We start from the raw sequence: 26,567 nt of genomic DNA, 5'->3' as shown, positions 1-26,567 counted from the left end.
TTTGAAACTTCACTTCGCATCAGAGAGAATTCATGGATAGTTTTTAAAGTGGTCAGTCTTCTCAGGATAGTTTAAGGCTCTGTTTGCTAATTAGCCAGTAGATGGCAGCAGCGCACCTCGTACCGAATGCCAGCCACCTATATGACCCACGAAGGGGACGCTGTCTCGTGCACACAACAATCTACCGGATTATGTATTTTGCAAGCCGTTTTTAATCTCCGACAACGTTAACCGGGTGTTATAGCTGCATCTACCAAATGGACACCCGGTCTGTTCCGAGTTAAGACTCTGGAACCTGAAAGCGAGTATCTGCGTGAATGCGAATATTGTAAACAATGAACGTTTTCATCCGGATCACCATTAGATGATTTGGGATTCACCGAGACCGCATATTTCATGGGAATTACGTTAGGTTTAAGGTATGCTTCTTTTCCTTTTGTTAATAAAAAGACGTGATATTTCTGCATTACTGCTGTTAATCAATTTATTAGTGAGATAATGTTTTTATCTATCTTTCTTTTCTAATGTCTAGTTATGGTATTGCTATAATACTGTAAATCAATATTTTTCTGTGATTCAGTTGGCTAAACAAGGGGGGAAATGGTCAGATAGAACAGTGAAGATCTGTGAAGTCAATATTGATTGAAAACATGTTGCTCTTAAATTAAATATGCGAACACCGATCAACACCTTGGTTCCATTTCTTTCTTTTCAGTCCATAAAGATGTCCAAAATTGAACGTCTTAATGCCCGAGTGGAAAAGCTGCTGTGTAAAGCGGTGCAAGAGGTTCTGGAGGTGGTGAAAGAGACAGTGTCAGAGTACCAGGAGAAAACAGCCAGAACACAGAGAGAGAACCAGAGTCTGAAGAGGAGGCTGCAGGAGCTCCAGGATAAGATAAACTTGCAGCACTTTGGTAAGACAACACAAGCACTTGTGCCCAGAAATGTTAAAACCGATTGACAGGATATTTGTCTCTTTTGTGGTTCATCGTCTTTGTTGTCTTGCAGGAACTGTGCCACAAATTTCCACTTCAACCCAGCAGGCCAAGGAGGAACAGAGAGAAACAGAAGAGCTGGAAGAGGACACTGAACTCCTCCCTACTGATGACATTGCAGATTCATTTGAAGACCCTGACTGTGAATCAGCCATCGCATCTTTAGCCCCCCCCTGTCTCTCCCCTAAAACTATGATAGGTCCACATGTTGGTGGAGAGACCTTGAGCAATCCAAGAACTCTTAAAACTGAGACTGGTAATGGGCTTTCAATACCAATTATAAAACACGTAGACCCTGTTGTCACTATTGATATCAGTGAAGACGATTCTGATTTACACTTTACATCAAATAAAATGAAAGTAGAGCCCACATCAGATGAAGACACCACGCATAAACACACAAATTATTTTTATGAAGATGCTGCAACAAGCTCTACATCCTTAAACAGACTAACCCTAGAACCTCCTCAGGCCACTTCAGGACTCTACAATGCCGCAGGGGTCATCTTCAGTCTGGGCCAAAATAGCATTGAAGAGCCACTATCTCAAAGATACACAACTACAAACCGTGTTGGTACAGAAAAACAACAGACAAACACTAAAGCAGGCGGTTCAGACTCAGCAGCTTTCCAGAGAAACATGAGAAAACACTACTGCTGCTCGCTGTGTGGTCGAACCTTCAGGCACGCAGGCGACTACAAGAAACACAACAGGGTGCACACAGGGGAGAAGCCGTACTGCTGCTCGGTGTGCGGGAAGCGCTTCAGTCAGTCGGGCTACCTGACGGTGCACCTGCGCTACCACACAGGAGAAAAGCCTTTTGGCTGTAGCCACTGTGGCAAAAGTTTCAGTCACTCCAGTAACATGAAGAAACACCTGCAAACGCATCTGTGAAGCCGCTGTACCGCATCGTTCAGCTGTTACATCTAGACATTTTCTTTATGTATCACATTTGTGATATTTAAGGATGGGCACTGAAAAGGCTGCCTGTTTTTAAGCCGACATAGAAGGATTATTAAAGGAGCAAAGCACTGGATTCTCTGTGAGCTTCTTTTTGGAGGTCAGCTGAGCAAATTGCAACCCTGTTTAGAAAATGATGTAACTTCATGGAAAAGTTATTTATTACATGATTAAATGTGCCTTCTTCTATCAAAATAGAAAGCCTATTGTAGAGTGCATGTCCGATTCAGATGTGGAAGCACAATCTAACAGTTCCTACTATTTCTGCCTTACTGTTGTTTGTTTACTGTGTTATTTACTGTACGCTGGAGCTTCTTATGTGAACCTCCATATTCATTTTCAAATCAAATAAAAGTATTTGGGACTTCTGTATGGTAAATTGTTCTGTATTACCAACAACAAGATGAATTTACAATCTGAATCCAAAAAAAACAAGTGTGTAAACGGGACAGTGTAGTTAATAGTCATTCTTTCCTCTGACTTTTAACAGGGTCCAGCCCTGTTAAAAATAATGTGGATCCATTACAACTTTTTTTTATCCTTCTGTATTCATCTTTTGTATGGCAATTGGCCATCGAATTGGACTGCATTAGATTGCACAAATGCTCCTGTACCTGTGTTCACCTTGTTGTATTAGCTAAAGCGTTTAACATGCTGAGATTTACATTGAGTTGAGACAATCGCTGCGCCATCTTTCAACAGTTTATGGCACATAGCTTTGTCATATGAGGTGAATAACATTGCAGCACCTCATTATATCTCCTCACAAGAAGAGATAATATAATGTCTTTCCCAACACTTTGAGAGCATTTCGCAATTCCAAAAGCTCAAGCGATGCTTTCACTTTCCTTCCCAACCGGATGTGACTTGTTTAACCTTGATGTAGGCTCTAAAGCAGTGCGCACTGAAGCAGATGTATTCCTACTCCATATAGTTTTTAATATTTCACATGTGCAAACTATAGGACACACTGCCACAACACTATAATACAATTGATATGAGAGCTAAGTCAGATTTTTCCATTTATTCTCTTTTTGTTTTTTCAAAAATAAAAATTGTGAAGGTGATGTAAAATTGCTAATAAAATTGTTTGGATTTCAGTTTGAGCCTGAAAGAAACATCAAACCCAGTTTCACCCATATCTAGAATTAGCACTGCAATAAAAGTTTGTAATGTTTTGTGGAACAGGGATAGATGTTGAAGTGTTAAATGGAAATGCATATAAATATTTTTATTTTGATGTGATTAAGTACATCCTTTAATGTGTTTTTCTATTTGTTTCCGTGCATATTTAAGAATGCAATTGCATGTGTTTGTAAATATCATGTATGCACTTCAGGCAGCCATAGCCCTCCATTGATACCACAAAATTATCCAACTTGATATAAAATGTTTAACAGACAACACGTACAGATGAACAAATGCCTTAAAACCGGACTTTTATTTTGAAAGCCGCCGGACAATGGACGTGAATCAGGTTCTACTTCCGGAGGTTGCGATTTGTCATGATGCGTTTTTACTCGTGCTTTGTTATGTTGTTTTCAGTGTTTTGAACTTGTTTTTATTTGTTAGGTAGGCTCGACATTAACCAAAAGTTACAAATTTTGCTAACAATGTAACTGCATGGCGGGTTTTTTTGGACCTTTGGAATGTTTAAAGGGAAAAATATAACGTGTTAGCAAATGTAGCTAACATTAGCTATCCACCATATAACTTAGCCGCTAACTTCAGGACTAGCCTGCAGGTACTGCAGCTCTAAACATACGCTCTAATTGTGCCTAGCTAGGGAACTGACACTAGTTTAACTGTAGCCATTTGGCACCCGTTGTTGTATTTTATTTTAATATAAAAAACCTTATGCAATTGTAAACACGTCACGTTAACGTTGAACATGATATTACAGGGTCTACAACTTTGGAAGCAGTTCATTGTAATTAATGTACAGTTACAATGCAAATAAACTGATACAATGACTGCAAAAGTACCCTGGATGGGCCTGGTGTGACAAAAGATGACTGTACCATCAAAATATTAAACCAGAAACCATATCTATGTTAAAGATTTTAGAGCTCAGACCAAGATTGGATGATTGTACTAAAGTATTTTCCAAATTAGTGTTAAGTGGGAAATCTAGAAAATGATAGCGCAGATTCTCAGTTTTTTTTTAGGTTTTGTAAATTTTCATTCTTTTTAAATGCTTACCTCAGCTTGTCACGTTTATTGAATGTTGATACCCTCTGCAATAACAGTACAGGTGCCTTTTTAAGTTTCCAAAGTTGCCCAGACACTTATAGTGAATGGACCTGTATATAATCAACCGGCCACTAAGTGTTTTTGTGCTTCCAGTTGCTGTCACACTTTAAACTCATACAACAGCCATGTTAATCAAACGTTTCCTATGAATTATTATGTAATAACATATGTGTACATTATTGCTCATTTTACTGAGGGTTATGTATAATTGGTCCACAGTCATTTATTTCTCTGAGTGTTGTTTTGTTTCAGGATGTCTAAACTTGAACGTTTGAATGCTCGCGTGACCAAGCTCCTGACTGAAGCGGTGCAGGAGGTTCTGGAGGTGGTGAAGGAGACAGTGTCAGAATACCAAGATAAAACAGCCAGAACACAGAGAGAGAATGAGAATCTGAAGAGACAACTGCAGGAGCTCCAGGACAAGATAACAAAAGGGAGCACACGTGGGTACAGTTGTAATCATGTTGGGATGTTTATTGTAACACATAATGCAACAATTCCATTCTGGCTGAAGTGTCTTGATGAGTTACTAAAAGTAAACACTCCTGTATTTGGTCTTCATTTCACAGCTGCTCTACCTGCAAGTGGACTTTTGCCTGAAGAAAAACAAGACACAGAGAATCACGGGCAAGACTTGAGCCTCGCATGGAGGCACAACCCAAGTGTCACTCTCACAGAGCAAAACCCAGTGAGCAGCCAGGAACCTGACCATGACGTGAAGCAGGAATGCAAAGAACAGGACAGCTACAATAATTCTGAATCAGAAGCTGAGTATAACTTAGTACAAATGTCAACAGAAGATTGCAAAGCACCACCTGAGGAGGAGGCACACATTATCGAGGAGGTATTGACTGTCCAAACATCAGACAGAGCAAACAGGGATCCCAGTTCTGTCTCATCTAACAATCTGTGCAATGTTCACTCCAGTAGTCCACTTGGGGTAAACCTGACTGCCATCAAAAGAGAACCAGAACCAACAGACTGCACGATATCAGAACCGCCGCCTCTTCAAGAACAGTACACTGGATGTATGGACTTAAGCTGCAACTCTTCTCGTCACAACTCTGCTGAGACCCTCAGGCCTCAGGGCAGCGCTGAAACTTACGGACTTGTCTTTGTCCACTCAAGTCACAGCATACCTAGGAGACATGGATTTGCAAAAACCAACAGGGTTGCTTTTGACGTGAGAAAAATAAGGAGGGAACACTTAAGCGGAGATGACTCACACTTGTGTGTTGTATGTGGAAAGACGTTCAGCAGGGTCGGAAATTTGAGAATCCACCAGCGTTGTCATACGGGAGAGAAGCCGTATGGCTGCATACAGTGTGGGAGGCGTTTCAGTCAGGCAGGAGACCTGAAAAAGCATAAGAGGGTCCACACAGGGGAGAAACCGTACTACTGTAACCAGTGTGGAAAGAGCTTCAGTCGAGGGGAGAATCTTAAAAGACACCAAAAGATCCACATTGGAGAGACACTGCAGTTACAACAAGCGTGGAGGGAGCAACAGCTGTGATTTTAATACTAGACTCAGTGCAAACCATTAAAATCAGCAAAATCTGTGAATGATCATTTTTGATGTGTGTTCCTAGTTTGAAAATATTATTTTATTATATATTTAAATAATAAACTACAGAGTACAGGAAAACCCCACTCTCCTGTAAATCATGCTGAATTGTTACAAGGGGTTACTTGCTGTTTGGGATTTTAGTTAGTTGTGTGCTAAGTACACAGTCTGTCCTTCTAAATGACCTTTTTTCACAATAGACATTTTAGTATGTCCTGACATGAAAAGCACAGGTATAATTGATAACATTATAAAAACACCTGCATTCAGTTTTGGTAAGATAGTTCCAGGGTCCTGTTAATGTGCATACTGACTCACCATCATGGCTCACTGGAACACTTCTGGGTTGGAGCCACTGTTAACGAGATTTGCTTCACCTGTGCTTTGCCTACTATGACAAGGCAAACTTTTTCCTGTGTAAAAGTCTGTCACGAGAAAACAGGAGTGTACAAGGTCATCACTTAACCAAAGAGGCTGATTCTTTACAGATGGAGATGCAGTGATGCAAAGGCATACTATGATGATTGATGATTTATAACCAATATATATATATATATATATATATTTTAATATTTGGTAAGTTGTGGAATTTTACCTAATCTAACTTGATTTAGCAAAAGAGTGAAAGTGTGAAGGTCTTATTTTTTTTGGGGGGGGGTGGGGGTGCTTCAAAAGTTCTACATGCCCATGATACATTCTTACAGGTGATTTCAATTATTTTGGCTAAATAGATGTTCCCTCAGGACTTTATTACATCACTCCCGTGTTAGCTCTGTTACCAAAAAAATACACACACAAACACATACAATTGCACATTTATTTCCTATTAGCACAAAGACTTCGCTGAGGTTTAATCAGCCAGAATAATTGAAAACACCTGTGCAGGGATTTTGAGATAGGCATGCGTAAATTGCACAACTTATTTATTACCTTCATTTGTTTAAAGGATAATGTAATGTTAAGATGCATTTCATTATTAGTAATATATCTGCTTTTAAAAAATAATCAATCTCTATTTTGCAGTAACAACTAGTATTGATTTTGGACTAAACAGATCTATATCCACTAAGCCTTTGGCCTACAGAGCACGTACAGAAAAGTCTAAGATAACAGTGTGTTGTATATTGTAACACCTGTTGTAACACCTGGTGTACAGAATGTTTCATCTCATGTTAAATAACTGAATGATAAATACAATGATTGAGCCCTGAAAAGCATGATTGTCATTAAAGTTGCCTGATTTTCCTGAAAGATTGGAACTTGCTGTTTGCTGCATATATTTATTGCAAGTTTATTTAGGATTAAAAAATAGAGTTTGAACAGCAAAAGCAATAGATGAATTGATTAACACCAAAATATGTTTTAAAGAAACATATTCTCATGGCTTGATTAGTAAAAAAAAAAGTAGAATAACAGACAAACATCCCCTGGTGGATGTGTGTCATTTTTACTTCACGAGTTATTTGGGTTGAGTAATACTATAAGGCTAGAATGTGTAAATAATTATCACATGTATCCACTTGACTTTACACAACAGATGTTAGGGATTTTCACAGAGGAAGTAACACACAACACTGACTGCACTGGAGTTAACACACATACACACAGCCAAAAACTGCATGTCATCACCACAGGTTCAACCACAGGTCCTATACATATATATATATATATACAGTACATCAAATGTTAACATGTATGCTTAATATTATGCATTGTTCCTACAACAAAGAATATGAAATGAAATACTAAAATGCTGGTATAATGCTACATACTCCAGGATTTCAGTTTGTCAGGTAGTTTGTGGTAATTTGATTAAACATAACTTTATTTACAACATGTGAGTACAATATAATCTAAACCAATAAAGGTCTTACAAATAGATTTTGAAACTGGGTCCTTCTACAAGACAGATCCACAGATTTACATAATAATATAGTTGACATTTTACTTTAATGGGGCAAATTTCCTGTAAATTTGTAGTTAATCAAATCAACAAAATCAGCTGGTACAGGTAATAACGTTGGTGCTTTTTGGGGGCCACAGAGGTCTGGGTCCTCTTTGCATGACTGGTAATAAAGCCTTGCGTATTAATGTAGCTGGTAAATTTATTTCTAATCACAGGAAACCCACTACCAACATTTAAAATCGTTTACATTAAAAAATCACATAATTATTTCTGAATATTTTTCTTATTGAAATAGTAAGACTGGTACCACTGAAGACACTAGCACTGATAAGGTGCATTTATTGTTTACTTGTCTTGCAGCTGAAGTTGTTTTGTACACACAGCAGTTGTGCTGTTGACGTGGAGCTGCCCTCACCTTTAGCTACCAGGAAGTGATTGGCACACACCCACGGAGGAAACTGAAATACATGTACACACTTCAGAAAGGTGCGTAACCATAAACCATGTGGATGTGAGAAACTATCTGCTTCTCGCAGTTTCTCGACTTAAATTGAGGCAAGTTACAGATAGAAACCTAAATTCACACAGACAGTGGCGTAGACATGTTACTGCCGTTACTGCCTTAAAAACTACTGGGGAGTTATTAATGGCGGTCAATTTGGCACGTCTCCAGCTAAATGTAAAGCGATATTAAACTATGGATGACTTGTTGTAGAGAAAAGCATTCGACTGTTTTCAAAAGTGTTAAAAATGGAATAAGTTGTGAAGCATTTCCTTGTTGCCACGCGGAAAAGAGCTTCTTATTTGGCGCCCAGACACGAACAGTGACTGTGTTCAACAGTAACCCTGTTAATATCAGTTCTCCTTAAACACACAAGCATGGTAATAAATGTGGAAGTAAAAGCTACTTTATATTTATTGTGTGTTTGGTGTTTGTGTGTGGAAGGTTCTGTTGTGAGCAGCCTGTGATGTTGAAATGAAGGTTGATGAAAAAGTTGTCACCTATTTCGAATCTTGCAACTCACCTGTGGACAAGGAGGGGTACCTCTCCAAGAAGGTAAGACACTGATTAAACCATATTCAAATTAAAGAGGAAGTAGATCATATGTATATGGAGACTATATCATATTCTTATTTTAAAATATTCTCCTTTATTTGTCATTGACTTTTATCTATTTCATCTAGTTTTATATGATGTTATTGTTATCCTTTTTAATTGATGTTGTCATTACATTTTCACCATTTTTTACTTCATCATGTGCAAGTAGATTATAAAGTATTTTATGGACTGTCTCATTCACCTTAATCACCTAAAGCACTTTGAATTGCAAAGTACCCTGTACAAAAGTGCCATACAAATAAAGTTTGAATACTGGATATATGTTTTTACCTTTTGCTTAATAAAAAACAAAAACATAAATATATGAATAAATATCTAAAAATAAAAGTAAATTATGGTTTTAAAACACTCGACAAAAACCATTTTACCCATTATATTTGAAACTGCTCCTTTTAATAATTTAAAAATACATAGGTTTATATTTATACAGCAGCTTTTTAAAACAAAGCTCCTCAAAGACCTAAGATTACAGCACTACAATTAGATAAAATCAGGCTAAGAAAAGTGCAACTGTCTGGAGAGCTGTCAATCCATGCAGCTTTCAAAATAATGTAATAATTTGAATTTTTAAAGCATAAAAATTATACTTCACTTTTTAGTTTCATGACACTGTGTAACATTTAACCTCCCACTAAGAGGCTTATTTCACCAAAGCAGTTGTGTAAGAAATTGAGTAAATGAGCCATTTATAAATGAGTGAGTATCACACGATTGTCACACAGGGTGAGATAAAGACTTCCTATCAGAAGCGTTGGTTTGTGCTGAAGGGGAACCTCCTCTTCTACAAGGACAAGCCAGCCGACCGGGACCTGATAGGCGTGATTGTTCTGGAGGGCTGCACCGTTCAGCTGTGCGAGTCCGAGGAGCAGTTCGCCTTCTCGCTGGTGTGGAGCGAGCCGGGACTGCGAACGTACAAGTTTGCTGCCGAGGACCAGGCCAGTCAGGAGAGCTGGATCAAAGCCCTGCTGTCGGCCAACCACAACTACCTGGCCCTGCTGGTGATGGACATGGAGAAGAAGTATAGAGGTGAGAGACAGAAAGGCTGAATGTCTTTATCTCTGTGGGTGAAAGAGAGCGGCCTTTGTTCCCCAGAACAGCTGTGTGAGAGGTCGCATCACTGTTTACTGCTCCACATCAGACGCCATGTACATCGTGGTACAATAACTCATCAGAGAGGGGTTAATTCAACTCTGTTGTAGTTTTTGAAGGTGTGCTTTGTGGTTTTGTTGTATTTAAGTTATACAAGCTCAACAAAGGTTGGTTTTACAGCACAGTTATGTATGTATATATTGACATTGGCTTATGTTTAACGTGATTTTGGATGATTAGAAGCTGAAATACCTATTTTTTAGGGCAGAGAAGAGACAGGCTGCAGTCTCATGAAATTCCATGAAAAAAAATTAGACTTGGTCATTACTCAAGTGTCTATGTTGACATAAACACGCTGCACAGTGCGGCAACTTTTTTGCAGCTTTGCTAAAAAATGAAATTGTTACTCTAAAATACAATACAGACAATTAAAATGGGCTAAGTCTGGTTAATAATACAAACAATCGGTTTTTGTCAGTATAAAATCTTTTAGAGATCAAAGTACCTGTTGTTTAGGTGTAAGATGTTCTCTTTAAGATGTTCTCTTATGCCCCCACAGTGGCTGCAGCTCAGGTGGCAGAGAGGGTCAGTCATTGATTGTAGTATTGGTGGTTTGATCCCTGTTTCTTCCTGTCAACACGTCAAAATGTATTTGAGAAAGAAACTGTCTCAACAAAACCCATCTGCCAAATGAATGAATAGAATGCCATGTAATCGGCTTCAGTCTTTCTGTTAATGTAACCTCAGCTGCTTGGTAATTTATTTCTCTGTGTTTCTTTGCACTTTCCTCAGATGCATTAGTTGCATTCTCCGGTGAACCAACCAACACTTTCACCATGCCAAATTTCAACACAACAGAGGCAGGATATTCTGCAGCCCTTCAGAGCAGACAAACTTCAACGCTGCCCTCGTACCCTGCAGCAGCTGTGGGAGCAGGACCCAGTCTCAGCCCCAATCTGATGCTTCAAACTCCGAGTATTTCATCCAAAACAGCTAGCAAGAGATCACCTAAACTGTGGCCCAAGAGGAATGCAAATGTGGTGCCTATTAACACTCCTGCTCCACCCATGGGGGAGTGGTCAGGGGTCTGCTTAGGCACCAAGGAGGAATTTAGTAAACTACACGAAGATTTTGGAAAAGAAGTCAAGGAACTGATTGCTAGTTGGTCAAAAAGAGGACAAGCAGGCGAAGTTGTTCAGGAAGAAAATTTGATAGATTTTGGATAATAAATATGAAGTATACACAGTGTCTAAACCTTGATTTCAGTAACCATGGTTGCATTGCAAAGCTTTTATGTAAATAGGAATTAGAAATATTGTTAAGATATATTTAAGACGTATATATTTGTAGTTGAAGAGCGTACTGTTTCTTTTTTTCTTTTTTTTTTTTACTTATCATGTCATTAAATGATCTGTGATTTCCTGCTCCAGTGACCTTTGTTCATTATTAGAGTGAAGTGATTTCCTCATGTGAAGTTTTGAATACAGGTCACACGCCATAACATTTTGTAAAGAGGAACACCAACTGCAAATGTTGCTACACCTGCCAACCAATCAGAATTGAGGATTTTCCGTGGCCATGGGATGGAATTTTTTTTATATTAGTGCTGACGTGATACTTCACTTTCTGTACAGATACCAAAATGATACTTTTTTTCCGATACCTTTGAGAATCTATAAGTAAGGCTGCAACAAACGTTTATTTTCATTATTGATTAATCTGCCATTTTTTTGATTGATTGATCAATCATTTAGTATATAAAATATCAAAAGAAAGCTCAAAGTAACCTCTTCAAATGTATTTTTTTGACCAACCAACAGTCCCAAAAACCAAAAATATATTCAGTTTACTGTGATAAAAAACAGAGAAACGCAACAAATCCTCCTATGTGTGAAGCCAGAGACAGACAATGTTTGGCATTTTTTCACTATTTTTACTTGAAAGATAACATTTGATGCCAGCTTTCTTGACTGGACAGGTTGTTTTTGATACAAAAAAAGCATTGAGGTTAGATACCAAGCCTTATTTATCAGTAATCAGAGGATATTGATCTCTTATTTGTCCAATTTGTCTGTATACCAGTGAATTAAACTTCCAAAACAGTCCAGTGACTGTGGGTAAAAAAAGGACAGCAGTTGTGTGGGGGCACAGCAGGCCAAGAAGGGTGAAGTCTGTTGAATTTTAGAAGAGAGTCAAAATGGCTGAGAAAGAGAATGACAGGGGGTGGCAGAGCTATTTCAGTCTGTACAGCTGTCTTGTTTTTATGGTCTTTGACAGAGCTTGGTCTCTTTCTCCCTCTGTCTCGCTCTCTCTCTTTTCACCTTCAAGCCCATACTTGAAGTGGCTGCTCTTCTGCTCGCGACCTTATTCACGTAGCATTTAATTTCTGATTGCTTCTCTGCAAATATCTCTCTGATTTTCAAATTAAAAGTGGCGGGATGTTGGATCAGGTAAAATCACAGGGTTATAGGTTATGAATGTTATATGTTATAAAACAGTTATGTTGCAGAAACATTTTTACCTTTGGAAAAATTAGGTCGTATTATGTCTGTTGAAATACAAGGTCTACAAATGACTGAGGACGTAGTATCAGTTCGCGCTACTGCTGTATCCCAATACATACCTTAGGTGTACAGTGACGTGATTGATGGCAGCCTATCTAGCTCATATATGGAGTTAGGTGGGTGGGTCACTGTCTCCCTATTCCAAAGCAACTATACTGGGAACCTCCAGGAGCATCCCAAATTAGTGCATCCGTAGTGGGAAAGCTGCTCATTTAGTCCAATCATCATTTGCTGTTTCCCATCATATGTGTGACAAATTACCACAGAAACAGACATTCATTTTGTACGTTTACAGGCGCAAAAAACAATGAAAAAACATGAAAAAAACCGCTGCCTTGGGGAAACTTGAATGAACTGTACATAAACATTTGAATAGCTCTGCTTTTGTTTCTGTGAAGCATGTGGCGTACATTTAATTTTTCTTTTTCAAAACACAATTTGCAAGTTGAGCATACACTGTCTCCACAAAGTATTCCCTACAACTTGTGTCAGTATGAAAGAACTGTTTTCATTTCTCATTAATGGAAGGGGCACTGTGGTCAAGTGTCATTACTGGAGCTGGACCAATGTCCAGCAGCCAACTGTTTTCAAGTTTCACGACTGTTTATAAACTCTGATGGCCACTGCTGATCTGATAGTGGGCACAAACCTCAGACCAAACCTATCATTTAGACAGGTGATGATTTAAAGTTATGTTAACTGCAAATAAATGTTGGCACTTTGGGCATCTCATGCTGTTAATTACTAGAAAGCGTTGGTCAGGTTGACTGCAGGATAACTGTTCTGTGTGTTCTGTGTGGTATCAAGAGAGTAAAGCAGCAATAGCCCGTCATCATACAGTGCACTGGGTTTTGTTCTCTCACAGTGGATTGAAAAGAAACAAAAATAGCCACAACAAAGACTCCCAGTATGTCAGGAGGAAGAAGAAGAAGAAGAAGAAGGGTACGGCGACAGTTCAGTTGTCCGTCAGCATGTCCTGTCTGTCACTTTGGCCATATTAGTCCACAGATGACACCAAAGTCAGGCCTGTATGTTGGCATTGAATTCACCTCATTCCAAGACTCCTGGGACCTATTTTGGAGCATCGGTAAGCCGATCCGCCCCGCCACCTCCTCGCTCCTCCCTCTTTCTCTTACTTTCCCTCAGCTCTGTTTTCCTGCCAAACCTGATGGTGTGGCTAAAGTTAGCCCCCCGTGGGCTAGTATATAAGGCCCCAAGGCTCCAATACTTACATGTCAGTCACATCGGCTTGGCGTAGGCTTCTCTTCTTGACCAACAACAACCCCACAAACTTGAGAGATGGTGAGTGTGGCCGTGTTGCTTGGAGGAACAGTCTCTAGGGATCTAGGATCTTCTCTACGCTAAAACTGACTGAGATGAGAGCATCACTGATGCATTTGCTATCTGGATTACCAACATCCCATGAAGTGAAATTGTAGGAGTCTCTTAAACTGAGCCTCCCAAACTGTGGATGTGGACCCAGTCTTACTTTTATCTGCTGGCTTGAGCTGGAGTTTGGCTAACATCTCAATCCTTAACCAGGATGTAATACTGAAATACAATCTGTCTGGGGATCATTACCTTAAGATTGAAGTCCCCAAAGCCATTACATAGTCCTTTACCCTAAACTGAGTGATCGATTTTAAAAGGGCAGATTTCTTTGATAAGAAAAAAAAATCACCTGTGGACAAGAATGTGTGATTCTAATGGCACTTTGTCAAAATCCACAATACAGAGAGATTTATTTTGTTTATCCCAGCAATTTGAAATTTGGATGTAGAAGTAACTAAAACCTACAGTTAAGAAGTTTTTGTGTCCTTTATAGGACAGTCTTTACATTGTTTCCTCAGAGTTAGCAAGGATCTATTTGTTTGCTTGATGTTTTGTTTGTTTGACGTGTATTTTACCTTTCATCCTTTCCCAGGCACCCAAGAAGGCCAAGAGGAGACAGCAGCAGGGTGAGGGTGGATCCTCCAATGTGTTCTCCATGTTTGAGCAGAGCCAGATCCAGGAGTACAAGGAGGTAACATTTTCTTCATCACATATCACGCACTTCGATGTTCTCTGGTAGTCAGATATGAGGTCCTTCAAGGCCATGCGAGAAAAGGGACATTTTGTGGCGTTCATATAACCGATGACTCCACGTATCATTTGACCTCAGAGGTAATGTGAGGAAGCTTCCGAAAGATATAGACCTGCATGACAGCAAAAATGTCCTCATCAGCATGACAGGGGAGTAAATCTGAGCTTTTCTGATGACAGCAGCTACCTCTCCCCTGTGGTAGCTCAGTAATCCTCCTCCGAGACTCCAAACACTCGCTCTGTGACCCCACTGGAATGCTGCCCAGCAGCTGGGGGACAGCAATATTAATCAAAGCAGGAAAGAGGGGTAGAGGTAGAAAGAAGAAGAAAACATTTGACGTTCATAGATCAGATGTTGAGTCTACCGCAAGAAAGTTTTTTTCATAATATCTGAGGGTGTGGGCTCAACAACGAAATTAATTACAAAAATCAAGAGCCTCACTGGGTCTTCTTTCAGTACACAGGTAGAAATGAAAGACAATACAGTGGCTACAGTAGCTTGGCTGACTCTTTAGAGGCATTAAGAGGTGAAAGAACATTTGGGACAGGGTCAGAAGATTTAGTCATAAGGCAAAAAGGAGGGAGGAGAAGGGGGTGGGGAGTGGGGGGGTGACAGCTGTAATCAATACCTTCTCCTTAAATGTCGCAAGGGGCTTGTCTCCCATTCCGAGACCATTTTAACACCTTAGAAAGACAAGTGGCCGACCAGCTGCCAAGTCCCAAAAGGTTTCCAATGCCATCTTTGGTTTCACCGGGTGATTTGCCCAGCTATGTGGAAAGAGAAGTGGAGAACAGCTCCACATTTACACGTTTATGTTGGCAGACTATCTCACACAAATAATCATCATAAGCAAGTCTTAAGATACGGACTTGTGAGAAACGTGAGAATCTCAATTTTCATTTTTAATTAGCTTTATTTCAGCTGTCAGTTTTCGAGCTTGTGAGTGACATGTGAGGAGGTGGTGGACCTCCGGTATGGCAACACGCGCAACGAATCAGGCACAAGTGAAGGTTTTTGAGATATTATGTCACTGTTCCCTGGCAGGCTTTCACAATCATCGACCAGAACAGAGATGGCATCATCAGCAAGGACGACCTCAGGGACGTGCTGGCCACCATGGGCCAACTGAATGTGAAGAATGAGGAGCTGGAGGCCATGGTGAAGGAGGCCAGCGGCCCCATCAACTTCACCGTCTTCCTGACCATGTTCGGCGAGAAGCTGAAGGGTGCGCTGACACAGAAACTTGACTCAGTTTACCCTTTCTTCTTTTGAGTTTCTTTTTTTTTTTTTTAAATCTTTTATAATTGAGAATAATTGGCCTGCTTTTACCTATAGGTGCTGATCCCGAGGACGTCATCGTGAGCGCTTTCAAGGTCCTGGACCCCGAGGGCACCGGCTCCATCAAGAAGGAATTGTAAGGGCTTTTACTTTTACTCACAACTCTCTCCGCATTTTGTGGCGTATAGCCTTGAATCAGGATAGGACAGGAATAGGATACTTATTTTTCTCCATTTTCCCTCTCCAGCCTTGAGGAGCTCCTGACCACCCAGTGCGACAGGTTCACCGCTGAGGAGGTGAGCTGATCAGTCTTTGTCTCACTCGGTGTTCACATTCTGTCAGGTTGTTCAGGGCTGTAGGTCATTTCTTTCATCTCCTCCCCTGCAGATGACCAACCTGTGGGCTGCTTTCCCCCCTGATGTGGCTGGCAATGTGGACTACAAGAACATCTGCTACGTCATCACACACGGAGAGGACAAGGAGGAGTAAATATCCCTCTACCAAGATCTCTACCTCCGTTCAAACCCATACCCGCTCCACCATCTACTCACTCCCTCTTCTCCAACACCGTGGCTTCCTTGCACACGCTCGCGCCCCGGCCCTTTCTTTCCGCTTGCCAGCTCACTACGAAAAGACTTGTCTCCTTTATTGAGATTGAGACACAGTGAGAGGACTGAAGGCTGTGGGGGTGTTTGTGTGTGAGTACCAACAGGGGAACATGGGATTATTTTCAATAAAAATAATCTTGTGACACCGAAACACTCTCTCTATCTCTGTCCCTGCCTCTTGTTCCTCCTCCTTTTCCTCCCATCACTCATTCTGTCCTTCTGTGTTGAGGCCAACAGTGCATGCATCATACCTACGCGCAGGTTGTATGCCTATGCAGTCCAGTGTATACAGCGGTCAGTCAAAAAAAAAAAAACTTCCCTTGGGTGCTGTGGTGCATGCACAGTCACTTGCTTGAAACAAGTAAGCAGTCTGACCCAAGTGGTCTGTTAGTCTTAACACGACACAGAGTGTTTAATGGATTTGTCCCTTCGTTTGTATTGGAGAGGACTGCACAGTAAAAGAGTGGGGGTACTGTACTATAATAGTTTCCCTACCCCTCTCTTTTTTTACATCTGTCTCTCACTCGCTTATACACAGGTAGAAAAGGAAAAGTTGCAGTGAAAAGAGGAAAGCTTGGTTTTTTTAAAACTTTAAATCTTGTAAATAGAGAAAGAGATGGTGAAAGATGGTGAGTGGGAGGCAGGAAAGAAATAAACAAAAGTAAAACAGCTTTGTTTTGGACTCTCCTTCCTCCTTCTCGCTGCTGTTTCTCTCCTGTTGTTGTGACTGTGTCTATGTCTCCACTGTAACAAATAAAGAAGCACAAATAAAATCCATTATCTTTCGTACGACACTGTGTCTGTTGGTTTAAGTGGGGGCATGGGTGAAAGCACTGCTGGTTGACCGTGAACAGCCCAGTAGAGCACTGACTGCACACTGAAGCATTATTGGGTACTTTCAAATGGTGATTAATAATTGTGGAGAAGTAGTAGTTCTCCAGGTAGGATCGACTCATGCCCCTACATGTGCAGGACAGAGGGAGAAAATAATCAAAACACCTAAAAATACACGAACACTCTGTACCTCTTGAGCAGAACACTCTGTCTTCAGATCAACTGCAGAACATGGATTATTGCAACAGAAGTCCTGAGCCATTACTGAACCGTTAATAACTGTGACATCATAGAAAATTTCATAGTGTGTATGCTGAAGAAGTTATAACAAAAGTTTAATAATGTCTGGCGATTGGAAGATTAAGATATACAACTGAAAGAATGCTCAGTTGCCTATGTGTCGTACTCTCTACACAAGCTTTTTTTGTCCAGTGTATCTTTGTACATTCACCTTGTACATAGCATCTAAATATAAGAACCACAACACAGACGTTAACAACCTTCAAACTCATAAGAAGTCACAGCTGGAGGGAAGAGGTTTCTACAGCTTTGCAGCCTGTGAATGAATGGTTGCTAGATTCAATTTTACAAGCTTCTGTTAAGTGAAATTTGAGCAGGCAACTAATTTAGTTTTGGTTTTCATAGAGAATACACACTAGTCAGGGGGGGGAGTCTAAAAGCAAGCTTGCTTCATGTGGAACACCAAAATAGCCAGGATTATATATTTAAAAAACATTTTCAAAAGTCATTTTAAAATAAATAATCACATGAATAAAAATGTTCAGCCTTTTGTATTCAATTATACATTATATTCAACTATTCTTGCAGCAAGAGTCTGGGTATGGCATTGCCTGTCTGGCAGTCCCTCCACCACTTTGGCCCAGAATGAAATTCCTCAGTAAATATTAGATGGCTTGTTTTGGCTTTTGATCATATGTCTTAAAAACTAATGGGTGGATTGCAAGACATGCTACAGTCCTTGTAACCCTAACCCTAACTACGGTGATCCTCTGAATCATCATCAGGTCAGGGAAAGTTCCTTGTGTGGAATTTCTGCTTTCGTATCACCATTGTGGTCATGTAACATGTAACGTCAGTTTTAATCCTCCAAGATATTAACTCCTAAATGATATTAATGTGTTTTCTTATCTTAATATATTTTGTTTGCATGTATTACTTACTTTTATTACAAAAGCCTACACTTTTATTACAAACCAAAAAAAAAAAGATAGGCTATCTACTACTAAACGTATTCATACGCAAGGTGCAAAAGATCAATGAATCACGTGGCCTAGTGACGTTAGCAACCGAAACAGGATGTGAAGCTACTTACAACAAACAAACATTCAGCCTTCAAAATTAAAGCACAAAATATGTCTTTAAAAATACCGGTACTGATTGTCTGACTCTACCAAATAAGTTCGCTAACAAAACAGATTTTTTCTCTCGGGGCTAAGCGTAGAGCTCAAACCTAATATAAAGTAATACTACAGCTATTATGATGTTTTGTCACTCTATATAACCAAAAGCTTCCCCAGAACTTTTTATTTTGGAAATGGTGACCGGAAAAGGTGTGCGAGTGTGAAACTTGTCCCCGATCAGAGGGCAGGGGAGCAGTGGACATACAGTACTGTAACTGTAAAACATTTCAGGCCTGCTTTGTCAACTCAAACTAGGAATGGCCCTATGGTAATGTGCACCGTCGGCTGTGGAAGCCATCGATGCCGCTGTCGTCCTGCCGTGCCTTTGTGAGTCCTGACGGGCCGAGACCTACCACCATGGCCTCAGCGTTACCCCGCTGCACATCTGTCAGACTCCCCGCTCTGGCTACTGTCGTCCTGCTCCTGTTGTCGTTGACCACAGTACAGTCCTCCCAAGGCGACAAGGAGCCGGTATACCGAGACTGCGTGAAGCAATGTGTCCGGACCAACTGCACCGGAGCTCGGCTACGGGGCTTCCAGTCTACCCAGCCGCAGTACATGGCGCTGACAGGTCAGTTGTTGTTGCCGTTGGCAGGTAAGTTAGGCTAACTTAGCTGGCTAGCACTCTGTAGATTTTTCAGCAGTATAACAACTGTATTTAGTGATAATATATCGTTAACATTTGCTAAATGTAACCATTGACTGTCTTTGCTAACAGTTTGCATTCACTTAGTGTTTACTGCTCCGTGTAACTGCTCTCTGCTGGTGCCGCTTTGTATGACATGGCTTTTAATTCATTTTCTCATCTTTGACGTTTCATGAAGCATGTGCTGCTGTTTCATGAACTCAAATAGCTTTGAAAAGTTGAAAGCCAGTTTTTCAGGAAGGGCAAGGTGTGACAAAAGGTCTATTGTAACGCCACCCTCTCATTAACAATTGTGCGGTGTAGGTATTCTAGATGGCTCTAAAAAAATGCAAATTAATGCTGTAGTGACTTGACAATACTTTCTCGTTGCAACTGGCAACAAACCCCCCACCAATAAAAAGTGTGTGAGATTTAAAAACAACAAACTGGCACACTATCTAATCCCTAATTTCTATGTTTGATAAGAGGAACCACTTGATCAAGCTCAGACCAACTAAAGAGGAGTAGTGCCCAGTTCACTACTGCTGCAAATATAAGGAGAGCACATCTTGTCTATTAAAGAAGGGATCAGTCAATGTTTTAATGTTTTACAATTTGCATTGTAATTGAACTAGAGTTGAGTAGTTGAGAAATTGTTAAGTCAGTCAATGGAAAATAATGAGAAATTTTTCTGATAATCTATTAATTGTTTCATTGAGTTTTCAAGCAAAAACATGAAACGTCCTCTCGCTCCATCTTATTGTAAATTATATTTTGAACAAGCAATTTGAAGACATCACCTTCGGCTCTGAGAAATTACGATGGCGATTTTTCACTACTTTTTGACACTTAAAATGATTGGCCAAATTAATAATCGATGAAAATAAATAGTTGTTGCAGCTCTACTGGGAACTTGTGCCCGTGTCCTGTTTTTAATGCCAGGTGTTTCCCCTCAGCTTCTCTCTCTTTGTTGCTGCATTGCAGGTTGGACATGTCGTGACGACTGTCGCTATCAATGCATGTGGACCACCGTGGGCCTTTACCAGGCTGAGGGGTACAGGGTCCCGCAGTTCCACGGCAAGGTTTGTGTTCATTACAGAGGCCAGTATGTGTATCGCAGTGAGCTTCATCACATAATCTTATCATCATATCCTGTTCTCTTCAATTAGTAGATTCTGTTATAGTTTTTTAAAGGTTATATACTCAGACTTTCAAACAAGACTCTCCAAGTGCTCCCATACTGGTTTTGTCTGCTTTGAGTGAAATGCTGTGAAATTATGGGTGATGTGTTTTATCTCTCATAGTGGCCATTTGCACGCTTCCTGTGTTTCGAGGAACCGGCGTCTGCCCTGGCCTCTCTGCTTAACGGCCTGGCTTGCCTTCTCATGCTGCTGCGCTATCGGAGCACGGTGCCACGCCAGAGCCCCATGTACCACACCATCAACGCCTTCTCTCTGGTGAGTCGAATTCACACAGAAGTGCACCAGTGCTATTCTGTCTTTACGTTAATGGGCATGTAACAAGACCCTGTGTGTGTATGTGTGTGTGTATTCCCTTAGGTATCTCTTAACGCCTGGCTGTGGTCCACAGTGTTTCACACCCGAGACACCTATCTCACTGAGGTAATGGTTAAGTGCCTGGCGTCTCTGTCAACTTGAAGCTGCATGAAGTGATTTTTGTTCCATTGATGGCAAAGTCATTGCAAAAAGAATCATTGGCTTAAGTTTTTATCACCAACCTGTTCCAACTCCATCTGACTGATGATCTAAATTTAATAATCTCTCACCTTTATGGACCCAGTTTGGTCCATTCGTGAGAAAAATATCTGTCCAGTAAACTCGTGAGCTGGCAGCAGCTGCTTGCTATTTATATATACAGTTGGTGAGAGCTGTTTCAGCACACAGACCAGCAAACCTAAACAATGATTTGAGAGCAGCTAAGAGCAAGTCCTTTTTACATCACAGGGAGTCAGTTGATTGATTGTCAAATAAAAAGAAAAACCACTTGATGCAGTTTAATTGTAAACCAAGTGTTAAACTGCTGAAAACATCTTACCAAGTGCCAGACCACCGGCTGAGATTAGTGTTTTGTTGTCTTATTGGCTAAAGAGCTTAGACAATCAGTAACATCCTAATGTCATTACTGTCAAGCCCTGCGGCTTAGTGCACTACACATTCTGTAACATGCTGTACAACAGACGAAAGTTTTTTCCTCTCGAGCTTTGATGCTGATGTCAGTAAAGTGTTTCTCTCTTGCAGAAAATGGACTATTTCTGTGCAACAGCAGTCATTCTTTACTCAATCTACCTATGCTGTGTGAGGTAAGCTTTAGAACAGGTGTTCCACGTGACCCACTACGCTAATGACATTATTTCTGTTCATACTGTCAACCTCCTCTCTTTGCCAGAACACTGGGTCTGAGGCAACCTGGGGTGTCCAGCATGGTGGGAGCCCTGCTCATCTTGGCCTTCACCTCACATGTGTCCTACTTGACCTTTGTCAGCTTCGACTACGGCTACAACATGGCTGCAAACGCCACCATCGGTACAGCAAATGCTCGAAAGTCACATTGAAGCTCGCATTTGATTGGAAAGAACGATTGTTTTATCTTTTGTAGCTGTTATTTCTCTTCACTGATTTTAAATTTTCACTCAGTCTGCCGGTAGAATGGTTTAAACAGCATCATGTCTTTAAATGCCAATGGCTCCCAGCTCAACCTCACTACTTTTCTCTTATATTGGTGTATTTTCTTTTCAACCCTGCCATTTTATTTGCCCTGCCTCCTGTTTTGTCACTTCATACTAAGCTGCCATATTTCCTCCAAACAGCCAGAACCATATCTCCATATCTCCCTTTCAATCTTTCCAGGTATGGTGAACCTCCTGTGGTGGCTGTGTTGGTGCTGGCAGAACCGGCGGACCCTGCCGTACTGGTGGAAGTGTGGCCTGGTGGTGCTGCTGCTTCACGGTCTGGCCCTGCTGGAGCTGCTGGACTTCCCCCCGCTGCTCTGGGTCTTAGATGCTCATGCTGTGTGGCACCTCAGCACGATCCCAGTGCACTTCCTTTTCTACAGGTTCGACCACTCACTCGCTCCCACCACCCCCTTTGTTTCATAGCTGAAGAAACACATTTAAGGCAGTGTCTGAAGAAGGAATATGTAATACGTATTTATATAAATGTTGGTTTAATCTGTGTGCGTGTGGAAGGAGAGAATAAAAAGGAATACTAATAGAATTCAATACCTCATCAATGATCCTTACGTTTTTCTCCCTCCAGTTTCCTGATAGACGACAGCCTCTACTTACTAAACACAGAGAAGATGGGTGTCAAAGTCGAGTAGGAGGTGCTCATCGCCTCTTCACCACGCCTGCACCCTTGCACCCCTCCAATCAGGGCAGCTGGACACCCAAACACGGAAGTAGCTCAGCCTCCCAGATGACATGCATGACACCAGTATGACTTCCATCAAAGCCGCCTTTGTTTACATTCTTCCAGTTTAAATTTCTTGTATTTAATTTTTTCTTTTTTTAAAAATGAGAATTATCACCATTGATGCTTGTTCTACTTAACTTTGCCTTGTGCTGACGTGTGCGCTACAAGTCTTTTGTCATCTGTCATAACTGCAAAACAGCACGAAGGAAAAAGTTTTGTCTTCTGCCGCAGCAGAACCAGTTTTTGACGCTTTCGACTGCAATGACTCGGGTGCACATCCTGCTTCCTTTTGACTCCTGAAATTGATCCCCCGAGCCCATGCTTTAACTTAACTGCTCTTGGAAGTGCAGCACGCTTAGCTCTGCACAAATGGCAGTTTGCCGTGGCTGACAATAGATGGCACCAAATCACTTGCCAGGCCATCATTAACCTACTGTATGTGGTACAGCATGTGTCAGGGTTCATCTGTGCCAAAAGTGGACTGGCGGACACAGAGAGGTGCCCCTTGTGAAAAGGGAGGGGGCTGCCAGCGGATTGATCTAGAGAGAGGGGGAAGGGGGTTTATGTTTGGAGGCCATTCTAGCTGACTGTGTTTTTTTTTTCTCTTTTCTCACCATCACACCTTTATTTTTGTGCCTCTGTTGTTTCCATTGCTGCTTTTCTTTCTTATGTTCTTCATTATCATTTTAGATTTTTTATTTTCATTTTCATCAGTTGCCTTAGTTGTTTTAATTCCATTGTTGTTGACCAGTTTGTGCTTTATCTTGTTTTACTTTGATTATTGGATTTTTAATTTGGGTGGGGATATTCCCGATGATCATAAAATGGAAATATTATTTTAATTCACCTGGATTGCCTTTAAGCGTGAGGGAAAGGGAAGAGAAAATGATTGAGGTAGGAATTAAAACCATAAAGAGTTTTCTAATAAATTCTGGGGTTAGAGGGTGTGTGTGTGTGAGAATGAATGTCTAGGTGTTCGCTTGACACCCGGTATTTGGATTTGGTTGCATTTCTTGCTGCAATGTTCCCCAGAATGAGACACACACACACACACACAGACACACACACACACACACACACACACACACGCACAGCCAACTGCTTTACAGATACCTGCCCCATCATATAAAATACTCCATTTCCCTCCATGTCTGCCTTACACAGTGTATCAGAACCTGCTAGCCAATGAGCATGTTTCTTCTTTTTTGTATCAAATGATTTTTTTTTTTCCCTCTGAGCAAAACTCTTGAACTCATACCATGTATGTCTTCACCCCTCAGAGTTTCCCTTCCATATGTGCACTTTATGGGCGTGTGTGTACATTTACGTGCGTTTTTGTTTGAAATTCTGCCCATGCCTTTGTATTTCTGTGTGAGAATGTGAACAATGGCCAGTATGTGTGTACACGTTGCCTTGACTCGACATTGTGTTGTTTTTGCCATCATAAACTGAATCACTGTATGTGTGTGCGTGTGTGCGTGAGAGCTAGATTGTGTGTGATCCTTTTGTAAAAAATACTGATGTGTGCGTGTGTGTGTGTGTGTGTGTGTATGTATATGTTGAAGGTTTGCTGCCTGAATGCGTGTGAGACAACGGGTAAATTTAGCTTTGCTGACAGCCTGTGATGGGGGTGGGGGAAGACAGAGGACAAAACACATGGAGAGGTTGTCATTGGTCTGGGTGGCAAAAAGATTCCTCAAATCATGTTAGAGATATTGGCCTCATGAGATAAGAAAAAAAATTAGTAGTACATATTTTATTTGATTGGCAAAAAGTGTTTATATTAGTTAATGGTTAATATTGGTTAATATTTACAGTATTAACCACTGACATTCATGAAATGGTGTTTGAGGCCCAGCTGTGACAAACATCTAAAAAGCAAAAACAAGAAATGACCATTTGAACAGAATGTCATGTCAATACATCACAAAATCATAACTTATTCAAAACTACAAATGCTTTGTCTACTGTTGAGAAAATAATTTGCTAAATCATTACATTGGTATCCGTTCCAAGAGGAATTAGCATTTAACAAACTCTGGTTTTTGCTCTGTAAATCATTTTGTTGTTCATTTCCTTCTTCCTGAATAGTAACCAAGTCTCTCCACTTCCCCCAATCATCTACTGCCCCCTGCCTGCTGCCCTGTGCACCATCACCTCTCCAACTGAGTGCACTTTCCTCCACCTCACATCGAATATTTGACCAAAAAGAAAAAAAAATCTTAAAGAAATGGAACAAATAAAAGTGTATTTGTTGATAAGGCTCTCCTGTGTGTTCTTCCCTACACGGGACTTGGTTTTTGTAGTGTGAATGTGATTCTCTTCTTCAGTGATCTGTTAGAGTAATCCTCTGAATATGCATGAAAACAGGAGGAATTGTTACACTATTAAATACCAGTGACTAGAAATGTAGGAGGGAAATAGACAGATGCAGGAAACTTTTGGTTTCAAGAAACTCTCTACTCTGTATTTTATAAGGTCATCATTATTGTTTTACATGAAATCTTAATTTTGAAAGTAATAGTAGTAATAGTTGTACAATATTTTACTCTAAATAGTATAAAGTTGCCTAAAACTAAAGTACGAGTACCTCATGATTGTCCTTAACTTCAGTTGTTGAATGAATAATGACAAATGGTTGAAATGAGTTACACTCCACCACTGTTCAACAGCAGACTCGATCGAGGCGCTAACAGAGCGTCACGCCGCTGGGACACAAAAAGTGACTCCACTCTAAGTGAAATGTATCGTGTGTGGTTCATCCCTCCCCTCTGCCACTGCAGTCTGAAGGTCCTGCTGACCTTGTACCATTTGTGCCAGTATTAAATGCGCAGGCTTTCATTATGTCTCTAATATCACCAAGGCACATTCCTCTGGGCCTGTAGTTGTTATGCCTGTTGATCCAAGCAAGCAAGTCAAACTGTGCGATGATACTGGGTGTCCAAAACAAGCCCTTCTTAAATTTGTAGGAACTATATTTTTTGTGGTTTGTGCAGCAGTTGTCCTTGGACTCACTCACTTCTACACAGTATCTCTCCCCCACTTGTCGGCCTCCTCACTTTTCAACCCATAAAGCCCCCAATGAAATTTAATGTTTTATGAGTCCCAGACAATTACAGCCAAGTTCTTGCAACCCTTCCCTGTATGATTTGTCATGTTATAAGTCTATAGGAAATCTGACTACTGGGCCATTTTTTTTTTTTTTTGCATTTGCACAGCTGAACTCCTAATGTAAACTTTTATCACTTATATGAGGATTTGCATGTTTCAACAGAACCAGCCAAATTTATCCGAGATTTGATGCTTGAGACCTCCCAATAAAACTTGGTTTTATTCATTCTCCAGGAGTTTACGGCTGAGAAAATCCTACAAACAGAATGCTGAATTGGCTCCGTCCCTTGCCACAGCGACACCGAGCTGCAGAAAATCAGCTTATTTTTTGTGGGAACTAAACATTTAAACAGGACCAGGACCACTAACCCTTGTCTGGATCTTTGTGTTGTCTGGCTCAGTGAGTAGCTTTTTGTTGTTTCCTGGTAGCTCTGTGCAGTACATTGGACTCTGACCCCTGGCTGCTGTGGGTGGGGAAGAGTGGATAGATTTGGATGAATAGAGTTTATTCTTCCTCCTTCAACTCCTGATTTGTGACCATGAAGTTAAGGGCATGAGAAAAATGAAAGTAACATGAAGATGCTCCAAGCTGGAATAATGCAAATCATTTCCCTTTTATACATTCAATGGCAGCCAAAAATCCACTGGTAAAGAAAGCTGGACTGGAATATCCAGAATGATGCTAGAGTTTGTAAACATAACAGTGTAAAATGAAGTATAATAAC

At 40.6% G+C, this 26,567-nt stretch overlaps 4 protein-coding genes across 9 annotated transcripts; all 4 read left to right on the top strand.

The window, feature by feature from the left end:
• The first annotated feature begins 159 nt into the window (after positions 1–159).
• Positions 160–7,004, top strand: LOC111219949 (zinc finger and SCAN domain-containing protein 30-like). 5 transcript variants are annotated; one of them, XM_022742822.1, is made up of 4 exons: positions 160–419; positions 716–914; positions 1,009–1,840; positions 5,460–7,004. In XM_022742822.1, exons 2-4 carry the CDS (start codon positions 725–727, stop codon positions 5,719–5,721), a joined length of 1,284 nt encoding a protein of 427 aa, XP_022598543.1. In that variant the 5' UTR covers positions 160–419; positions 716–724; the 3' UTR covers positions 5,722–7,004. The 5 variants fall into 5 exon arrangements, with proteins under 5 accessions (XP_022598543.1, XP_022598540.1, XP_022598539.1 ...); XM_022742819.1 differs by lacking the exons at positions 160–419; positions 716–914; positions 1,009–1,840 and adding exons at positions 3,419–3,447; positions 4,461–4,651 and having other exon boundaries at positions 4,778–7,004; XM_022742818.1 differs by lacking the exons at positions 160–419; positions 716–914; positions 1,009–1,840 and adding exons at positions 3,455–3,699; positions 4,461–4,651 and having other exon boundaries at positions 4,778–7,004.
• A 1,090-nt stretch (positions 7,005–8,094) lies between these two features.
• On the top strand, positions 8,095–11,278 carry LOC111220259 (sesquipedalian-1-like). Its single transcript, XM_022743285.1, has 4 exons — positions 8,095–8,164; positions 8,625–8,735; positions 9,521–9,824; positions 10,680–11,278. Exons 2-4 carry the CDS (start codon positions 8,655–8,657, stop codon positions 11,111–11,113), a joined length of 819 nt encoding a protein of 272 aa, XP_022599006.1. The 5' UTR covers positions 8,095–8,164; positions 8,625–8,654; the 3' UTR covers positions 11,114–11,278.
• Positions 11,279–14,372: 3,094 nt separating this feature from the next.
• LOC111219734 (myosin regulatory light chain 2, skeletal muscle isoform) lies at positions 14,373–16,301 on the top strand. Its single transcript, XM_022742494.1, has 5 exons — positions 14,373–14,474; positions 15,579–15,759; positions 15,870–15,948; positions 16,060–16,108; positions 16,200–16,301. Exons 1-5 carry the CDS (start codon positions 14,439–14,441, stop codon positions 16,299–16,301), a joined length of 447 nt encoding a protein of 148 aa, XP_022598215.1. The 5' UTR covers positions 14,373–14,438.
• A 2,551-nt stretch (positions 16,302–18,852) lies between these two features.
• Positions 18,853–24,962, top strand: pgap3 (post-GPI attachment to proteins 3). Of its 2 annotated transcripts, none has more exons than XM_022743527.1 (8): positions 18,853–19,246; positions 20,285–20,382; positions 20,605–20,757; positions 20,860–20,922; positions 21,559–21,620; positions 21,707–21,843; positions 22,168–22,372; positions 22,576–24,962. In XM_022743527.1, exons 1-8 carry the CDS (start codon positions 18,976–18,978, stop codon positions 22,637–22,639), a joined length of 1,053 nt encoding a protein of 350 aa, XP_022599248.1. In that variant the 5' UTR covers positions 18,853–18,975; the 3' UTR covers positions 22,640–24,962. The 2 variants fall into 2 exon arrangements, with proteins under 2 accessions (XP_022599248.1, XP_022599247.1); XM_022743526.1 differs by having other exon boundaries at positions 18,853–19,270.
• The last annotated feature ends 1,605 nt before the right edge of the window (positions 24,963–26,567 follow it).

Source organism: Seriola dumerili, unplaced genomic scaffold, assembly GCF_002260705.1.
Source record: "Seriola dumerili isolate Sdu_G_001 unplaced genomic scaffold, Sdu_1.0 BDQW01000068.1, whole genome shotgun sequence".
Taxonomy (NCBI): domain Eukaryota; kingdom Metazoa; phylum Chordata; class Actinopteri; order Carangiformes; family Carangidae; genus Seriola; species Seriola dumerili.
Note: the sequence above shows the minus strand (reverse complement) of the source record. Positions and strands in the feature narration are given on the sequence as shown.

What these genes read in the sequence shown, in the direction of transcription:
- LOC111219949 (XM_022742822.1), top strand. Translation starts at nt 725, where the DNA reads ATGTCCAAAATTGAACGTCTTAATGCCCGAGTGGAAAAGCTGCTGTGT. An exon ending in GATAAACTTGCAGCACTTTG is followed by an intron (nt 915 to 1,008) that starts GTAAGACAACAC and finishes GTTGTCTTGCAG; the next exon opens with GAACTGTGCCACAAATTTCC. An exon ending in TGTAGCCACTGTGGCAAAAG is followed by an intron (nt 1,841 to 5,459) that starts TTTCAGTCACTC and finishes ATGTGGAAAGAC; the next exon opens with GTTCAGCAGGGTCGGAAATT.
- LOC111220259 (XM_022743285.1), top strand. Translation starts at nt 8,655, where the DNA reads ATGAAGGTTGATGAAAAAGTTGTCACCTATTTCGAATCTTGCAACTCA. An exon ending in AGGGGTACCTCTCCAAGAAG is followed by an intron (nt 8,736 to 9,520) that starts GTAAGACACTGA and finishes ATTGTCACACAG; the next exon opens with GGTGAGATAAAGACTTCCTA. An exon ending in CATGGAGAAGAAGTATAGAG is followed by an intron (nt 9,825 to 10,679) that starts GTGAGAGACAGA and finishes CACTTTCCTCAG; the next exon opens with ATGCATTAGTTGCATTCTCC.
- LOC111219734 (XM_022742494.1), top strand. Translation starts at nt 14,439, where the DNA reads ATGTTTGAGCAGAGCCAGATCCAGGAGTACAAGGAG. An exon ending in GTTCGGCGAGAAGCTGAAGG is followed by an intron (nt 15,760 to 15,869) that starts GTGCGCTGACAC and finishes TTTTACCTATAG; the next exon opens with GTGCTGATCCCGAGGACGTC. An exon ending in ACAGGTTCACCGCTGAGGAG is followed by an intron (nt 16,109 to 16,199) that starts GTGAGCTGATCA and finishes CCTCCCCTGCAG; the next exon opens with ATGACCAACCTGTGGGCTGC.
- pgap3 (XM_022743526.1), top strand. Translation starts at nt 18,976, where the DNA reads ATGCCGCTGTCGTCCTGCCGTGCCTTTGTGAGTCCTGACGGGCCGAGA. An exon ending in TCCCGCAGTTCCACGGCAAG is followed by an intron (nt 20,383 to 20,604) that starts GTTTGTGTTCAT and finishes TATCTCTCATAG; the next exon opens with TGGCCATTTGCACGCTTCCT. An exon ending in GGCTGCAAACGCCACCATCG is followed by an intron (nt 21,844 to 22,167) that starts GTACAGCAAATG and finishes CAATCTTTCCAG; the next exon opens with GTATGGTGAACCTCCTGTGG.